The sequence below is a fragment of the Phoca vitulina genome, unplaced genomic scaffold (assembly GCF_004348235.1).
Source record: "Phoca vitulina isolate PV1807 unplaced genomic scaffold, GSC_HSeal_1.0 scaffold84, whole genome shotgun sequence".
NCBI lineage: Eukaryota > Metazoa > Chordata > Mammalia > Carnivora > Phocidae > Phoca > Phoca vitulina.
Window position 1 is genome coordinate 66,341 of NW_022589787.1, and position 7,708 is coordinate 74,048.

The 7,708-nt window shown below is 42.5% G+C and overlaps 1 protein-coding gene across 1 annotated transcript; it reads left to right on the forward strand.

Annotated features, from left to right (window-relative positions):
• Positions 1-314: 314 nt before the first annotated feature.
• MKRN3 (makorin ring finger protein 3) lies at positions 315-2,501 on the forward strand. The gene is made up of 2 exons (XM_032395395.1): positions 315-1,690; positions 2,133-2,501. Exons 1-2 carry the CDS (start codon positions 395-397, stop codon positions 2,136-2,138), a joined length of 1,302 nt encoding a protein of 433 aa, XP_032251286.1. The 5' UTR covers positions 315-394; the 3' UTR covers positions 2,139-2,501.
• Positions 2,502-7,708: the final 5,207 nt, after the last annotated feature.

The window sequence follows — 7,708 nt, forward strand, 5'->3', positions numbered from 1 at the left end:
TCAAAGAGCTGTGATTACGTCCTCCAGAGAAGCGCGCGAGCGAGAGGCATTGGGATCGGCCAGCTGGCGTGCAGAGGAGCAGGGCAAAGGCCGGGGAAAGGGCGGGGCAGCCCCGACTGACGAGAACAAAGGAGGATACGGAATCACCGAACACGCTGTACGGACCGTACAGAATGAATAGAGGACTGACGTTGCCCCCACAGGAAGTGTCCGCCGCGCCTGCCCAGAGAGGAAGTAGGAACCCATAGTCACAGGAAGAGAGCAGGGGAGAAGGAAAAGAGATGCACACTTCATAGATAAGACACCCCGGTGCCAGCTCCGGCTCTCTGGGCCTCAAGCCTAAAGGAAGAGACACCGGAGAAGTTCCGGTACCATTTGGGGAGACGAAGCTGCCATGGAAGAGCCTGCAGCTCCCACTGAAGCCTCTGAGACACCTGGGGCATCTCCGGGTGCCGAGGCAGCAGGGGAGGGTGCAACTGGGCCTTCCCTCCGCACGCGCCCGGTCTTCCGGCAGTTTGCAGCTGCAGGTCCGGCCCCCCTCCGCACGTCACGTCTGAGGCCTGCCCAGGCTGCAGGGGGAGGGGCTGGGCCCAGTCGCCTGCCGGGCCGGAGTGGTGGCAGCTGGACGAAGCAAGTCACCTGCAGGTATTATCTGCATGGGCTTTGCAAGGAGGGGGAGAACTGTCGTTACTCTCATGACCTCTCAGGCCGGCAGTTGGCCAGGGAGGGCCATGGTTCACCGCCTTGGGCCTCTGCAGACCAAGGCCCTAGCACGGCTGCGCATACTGAGACCCTGCCTCAGGAAGTGGCGGAAGCCCCCCCTGCTGCGTCCTCTTGCTCCTTGCCTGTGATTGGCTTGGCTGCTGAAAGGGGTTTCTTTGAAGCTGAGAGAGACACTGCAGGCCTTGAAGCTGCTGGAGGAGCAGGTGCAGAAGGCTGGGAGAATGCCATTGAGTTTGTTCCTGGGCAACCCTACCGGGGCCGCATTTTCCCTTTTGTTCCCAGGGCTCCTCTGCAGAGCTCAGTGACTGAGAGGGAACAGATTGCAGTGGGAAGGGGGCAGCAGCTTTGCCGGGATGCTGCCATGGGGCAGTGCTTTCGTGGGGAGAGCTGCATGTATCTCCATGGAGAGATATGCGATATGTGTGGGCTTCAGGTCTTGCACCCTGTGGATGCTGTGCAGAGGGCAGACCATATAAAGGCTTGCATTGAAGCACACGAGAAGGATATGGAACTCTCGTTTGCAGTGCAGCGAAGTATGGACAAAGTGTGTGGCATCTGCATGGAGGTTGTCTATGAGAAAGCCAACCCCAGTGACTGCCGCTTTGGCATCCTCTCCAACTGCAACCACACCTACTGTCTTAAGTGTATCCGCAGGTGGAGGACTGACAAACAGTTTGGCAACAGGATCGTCAAGTCCTGTCCACAGTGCAGGGTCACCTCCAACTTTGTCATTCCCAGTGAGTTCTGGGTGGAGGAGGAGGAAGAGAAGCAGAAACTTATTCAGCAGTACAAGGAGGCAATGAGCAACAAGACTTGCAGGTATTTTGCTGAAGGCAGGGGTTTCTGCCCATTTGGAGAGAACTGTTTTTACAAGCATGCAGACCCTGAGGGCCCGGGAGAGGATCCTCAGAGGCAGGGTGCTGGGGAATCCGGTGCTCACTGCAGTCAACTTTTGGAGCCTACTCAGGTGGGAGAGGGTGAGATGCCCTTTAAAAGCAGTAAAAAAGAGCTTGTCATGCTTCGGCTGGCCAATCTGTTGTTTAAGTGTTTTCTTTCACTGGCAAATGATGAGCTTTCTTTCTCAGAGGACCAGTGGGACTTGCTTCATTATGAGCGGGAAAATTTTTTTCAGTTTGATCTGTGGCATTATGCTGTGGCATGTGGTCTGTTGTGCTAAGGCTCTGCCATCTGCTGTTGCTTGTTTTCTGTTTATAGACACATCTATCATTCACAGAGGCTATTGAAGCCATTTTTATAAAGCATTCATCTCTGTTTTCTTGTCCATCCCCATTTCAAGGTTATGGTGCTTTACTGTGGTGAACTGTAACAAAAAGTCCTTAAAGTTATTGTTTGATGAAATGAATATTACTGTAGTTTATGGTTTATTTTGTCATCTCTGTTTTCAACAGGATTGACTCAGTTCTAGTCTAGTGTTTACAGAATTTCCACACTCATTTTGAAGTCCCTCAAGAATAAATGTGACAGGGTGAAGGGAGAAGTCTTAACTGAACAAGGAGCTTTTTGCTACTACAGCCTTAAGAAATGGACCCTCGCAGGGCCTTTGTGGTACAACTGCTCATCTTTGTTGTTTACATGTCTGTTCCTTCCCTCATTCCCCTTCAAGTGCACTCTTGAACATGTGGTTACCTTGTGGTTTTGTGTTTTACTTGACCAGAACCAGGTGTGTATGTTTACATGTTTTTATCCTGTTAAGCTTGATGTGAAATTATTTATATTTGAAAGTCTATATTTAATAATTATGTATATGCATATAAATGTATATAAAAGTTACATAATTGGAGATATATATAAAAGATACACCATCATATAATATAGTATATGGAAGAGCTGCAAGCTGAAAGTGAAAGGCTAATAGGATTTGCTGTTTTGTTGAGCGTGAGGTGTGTAAATAATCTTTCTGTCCTTTTCGCAGGCTCAGTGGTTAGCATCTAATGAAATCAGATATTCAAGTGGCTCTGGTCAGTTGTAGCAGACACAGATAAAGGACTTACAAAATAGGACATTGGTAATTCCTATGATGGCATTAATAGCTCACTGTGCTATTATACATACAGAAATGTGTGTTCCCATGCAGTTTAGCACAATCTCATTATTCCTTATAACAGCACAATCAATCCTGAACTCTCTGAGTTCTTTGTATTCAGTAGACATTCAAAAAAGGGGATTTTGACAAAAGTTTTCGACATATAAGTGACAAGATTATAAAACAAAAGAATAACAAAAGTATTGAAACCAATCATAAGAATGGAAAGATAAAAATAGTGAAATATATAAAGGGACAAAAACTAAAATACAATAGTGATAAGGGAATATTATAACACAATTACACTATCAAATTAAATGAATATGGCTTAAAAACTAAAACTCCGGGCGCCTGGGTGGCTCAGTTGGTTAAGTGACTGCCTTCAGCTCAGGTCATGATCCTGGAGTCCCTGGATCGAGTCCCACATCGGGCTCCCTGCTTGGCAGGGGGTCTGCTTCTCCCTCTGACCCTCCCCCCTCTCATGTGCTCTTTCTCATTCTCTCTCTCTCAAATAAATAAATAATCTTTAAAAAAAAAACAAAAAACTAAAACTCCAAGATGATCAGACTTTTTTTTTTTAAGATTTTATTTATTTATTTATTGGACAGAGAGACAGCGAGAGCAGGAACACAAGCAGGGGAGTGGGAGGGGGAGAAGCAGGCTTCCCATGGAGCAGGGAGCCCGATGTGGGGCTCGATCCCAGGACCCTGGGATCATGACCTGAGCCGAAGGCAGACGCTTAACGACTGAGCTACCCAGGTGCCCCAAGATGGTCAGACTTGATTAAAATTAAAATGAAACTGTATGCTGTTTAAAATACACAGCTACAACATAAGAATACAGAAACATTAAAAGTAATAGAATGAAAAAAATGCAATGCTGTGGCTTTTGCAATAGAGGAAGTTGATATTAAGGACAAATGCATTGCTGGAGATAAATAAGGTTAGTATATAGACATTATAATTTACCTGGAAGATAGAACTATTACAATTTTATATTCGTTTAATAACACAGCATCAGATATACAAATAGATAATCAATAAGAAAAATACAAAATTTAAGTGGACAGTTTTCATACGTCTTTTTAGTAACTGAACAAGCAAATGAAGTGAAACCCAGCACAATTCTAACGATTTATCTAATGTAAAATGTGTAAAATTCTGTATGCATCAACTGCAGAACATTCTTCTCTTGGCTGAGAGGTGAAGATATGCCAGGTGCATCAGTTCCAGGAGATCCAGATTTCCTGACCATTCAGCAAAGGCAGGGTACATTTACAGAGTTTGTGCCATGTACTAAGCACTCTCCAAAGCACCAGTTTAATTCCCAGACCAACCTTATGAAGTACTTGCTATAACTTTATGAAGCAAGTACTTTATATATAGAGAGAGAGAGATTAAATTTGCCCATATAGCTATGGCCCATAGGTATAAATTAGTGGAACCACAAATGGAATTCAGTGGTCTATTTCCAGAACACAGGCACCATGCTTCCTCTTCCCTCAACTACATGCCCAGGATCACCTGGACCAGCTGAATATTGCTAATGGTAACATGTGTGCAATCTCTTCAGTATGGATGGTTCAGCCGGGTGGGACAGAGATGGACATAAATAAGCTCCTAAGAGAATGTGGGGGCTGTGGGGCTTTGTCTTTTGGCTTACAGACTCAGTATTTATTAGTCCCTTACTCACAATATGCCTCAGCTTCCCAAATTTTTACACTGCTTCTCCCTTCTTACATGATTCCTGATTTTATTGGTAAGTATTTCAGCCCATTTCACTGGCATGTTTGCCATATTTCTTCCATATTGATTCCTCTCGTCCAAAGAATTCACCAATCAAGAGGCTGTGGATGCCTCACTATTACTCTCATGCAGGGTGAGTGATTCCAAACAAAATTCAAACATGCTGGTACCCCTGAGGCCACCCCCGTCATGCAGGGGAAAGAGGGCTCAGATGACCAAACAACCAAAGAAAAGGACCAGATGGGTCACTCTCAAAGACTGTACTGACACCAAAGTCTCAAGAGTTTTGAATAGTGGCTAAGCTGCTGTTAAGGAGGGGTTTTTAAGCTGAGCTTGGAAAGCTTTGAAAACTTTGTCCTAATCTACACTACCTAATGTTCTGAAATAGCATGTTTTTATCCAAATAGCATCTTGCAACAATCATAATAAAGTTCAGGAGATACAGTGGAACAAGGATTGGCAGAAGATAAAGTGGTTTTGGTGACAATGAATATAATTAGAATTCAGACTCTGCTTCTTACCAGCCATGAAGTCTGGAGCAAGTTACTTTAATTTTCTATACCTCATTTTTTTTTATATGAGAAGTGGGTACAGCACCACCTATTTTGCAGGGTTGTTATGATGATCAAATGTAATCAGGACAAAGAACTTGAAACATAGATGGTATTTTTAAAGTGGCATGTGTAAAAATGGCATTTATGTGTGTTTGTGACCTCAGAAGAGTTTGCACAAGAATCAATACTCCACGAAGTTTTTCCCTTTGGAAATCTTTGGAACTTGTGTTAAAGTAACATTATTATTTTACGATTTTTTGTAGCATGGGGGCACATTACCTTTATAGTCATAATTTCAAAAAGATCAAGTAATTTTTCAAAAAAAGTCATTCAGTCAAAACTAAAAATGTGCTATTTAATTCTTGAAATACAGTAAGCAACAAAAATATGTATTATTTGTGATGGATGTCTACATGAGGAAAATAAATAAAATAATGTTTAAAAAATGGGATTTTTCTGTTCCCTCATTAGCTCATTCAGAGGTCAAATAAAGGGATGTCACTGCCACCAGGTCTGGGAAAAGTGTTCCAAGGGCTTGCTCACGAAGACAGCTGGGCCACTCCTGTCGCAGTCAGAAACAAAGGAGCCCTTGCCACACAAAAGTTTTCTTTGTGAGTGATTCACAGTGTGTGCTGCCCCCTCCTCCACTAGGATTCATGGACTCAGCCCAGGAGTCTGTACAGAAGATACCATTTTAACCACACACACACACACACACACACACACACACACACACGCCTGCGTGAAACAAGTCTGATTTGCTTATGCTTCACATGACTAATTTGGTGGATGTACAGACTTAGAAATATGCTAACATTTTATCTAATATTCCTTCCCCTCTAACACATGGAAATCACTTTGTCTCACATGCCATTAAATCCATTTACTGCATTTCAAGAACTTAAAGGAAAAAAATTCCAGTCCATAGTTGGCACCCATATGCATTTTTTATTTTGCACTTTTGTAAACATCTTGGGGGACTGTTTTTTGTTTTCACAGTAGATGCTGAACCTCAGCCTCAGTGTAAGATGGAGTTGGGGTGGGAACGGGTAAAGGGAGTCTTGGAAAATAACCCAGCACTAGAGCAAAAAAGTAAATTAATGCATGTCAGGATTTTTGCCATAAAAATATATAGTATATCAAATTTTCCAGTGTTGTATGGACACTAACAAACTATCAGATCATAATGAAACCTGAGTGGTGAAGGGGGGGAGGTCAGGCTCAGGGTCTGCCAACTGATGAGCTGTGGAGTCACTCAGGGATTTCTGAAACAAGACAGAGCTGGCTGAACGCCACCATCTAATTCTACTGCCAGGGGTAAGACCAAGGGGAAAAATTCCAACCTCACAAAGAAACCATCCTGGTTTCCAAGTCATAACCCCGGCCAGTGCATGGTTGGGGCACTGGACACAAGCTGCTGGTGCTCTTAGTTTGAGTACCAGATCAAATACAGAGTAGCCAGTAAATGTGGACTGCAAATAAAGAACACTTAAAAAAAAAAAAAAAAAAGGAACTGTCAATTACATGAGAAGTTAGTAGTCAGGCAATATTCTCCAATGTCAATACAAGAAAATTAGCCACCACCATGTGAAGCTTCTTTTAAATATCTCTTTTAAAATAATTTGATGAAAGAGTGAATTCAAAGTAATTTAGCAGGACAAAATAATAAAAAATTATACGATAATTTGTAAGATGGTACTGAATCTCTGCTCAGAATAAGCTAATTTTAAATACCAATATACATTGTCTAGAAAGACAAATCACAAATAGGTATTCAAATCTGTAAATTTTATTTTTTTAAAGATTTTATTTTATTTTTTTGACAGAGAGACACCTAGCAAGAGAGGGAACAGAAGCAGGGGGAGTGGGAGAGGGAGAACAGGCTTCCCGTGTAGCAGGGAGCCCAACGCAGGGCTCGATCCCAGCACCCTGGGATCATGACCTGAGCCGAAGGCAGACGCTTAATGACTGAGCCACCCAGGCATCCCACAAATCTATAAATTTTAAAGAAATTGCAACATAGAGGTAAACAGAAAGAATTACGAATGATTAAAACAAAAATTAGTGGATCAGAAAATTGAAATATAAAAGTTGTTTCTTGGGGCACCTGGGTGGCTCAGTTAAGTGACCAACTCTATATTTCTGCTCAGGTCATGACCTCAGGTTCGTGAGATTGAGCCACGTGTTGTGCTCTGGGTTGGGTATGGAGCCTGGTTAAGATTCTCTCCCGCTCCCTCTGCCCCTCCACCCCACACATGCATGTGCTCTCTTTCTCTCTAAGAAAAATAAATAAAAGCTGTGTCTTTGAAAAAAAAAAAAAAAACAGATAAACCATTAATTTAAAAAAATAAAGGACAAGGTGCAATTAAAATCGGAAACAATAAATAGGAAGAAATCAAAGATTAAAAGACAAGAAATGGGAGATAAATTCTTGTTACACTGATGCAAACACATTTGATAATGGGAAATAAATTTAAAATCTACATGAATATAATTTTTCAGACATTAATCTAGAAGACAAACTAATTACTAATGAGAAGTTAAGGTTGTCAGGAATGTACTTAGCCCTGTCCCCCCAAAGAAGAGAAGAGCAGGAAAAGACATTTGCCCCAGAAATTTACCAAAACCTTTAAATATATTAT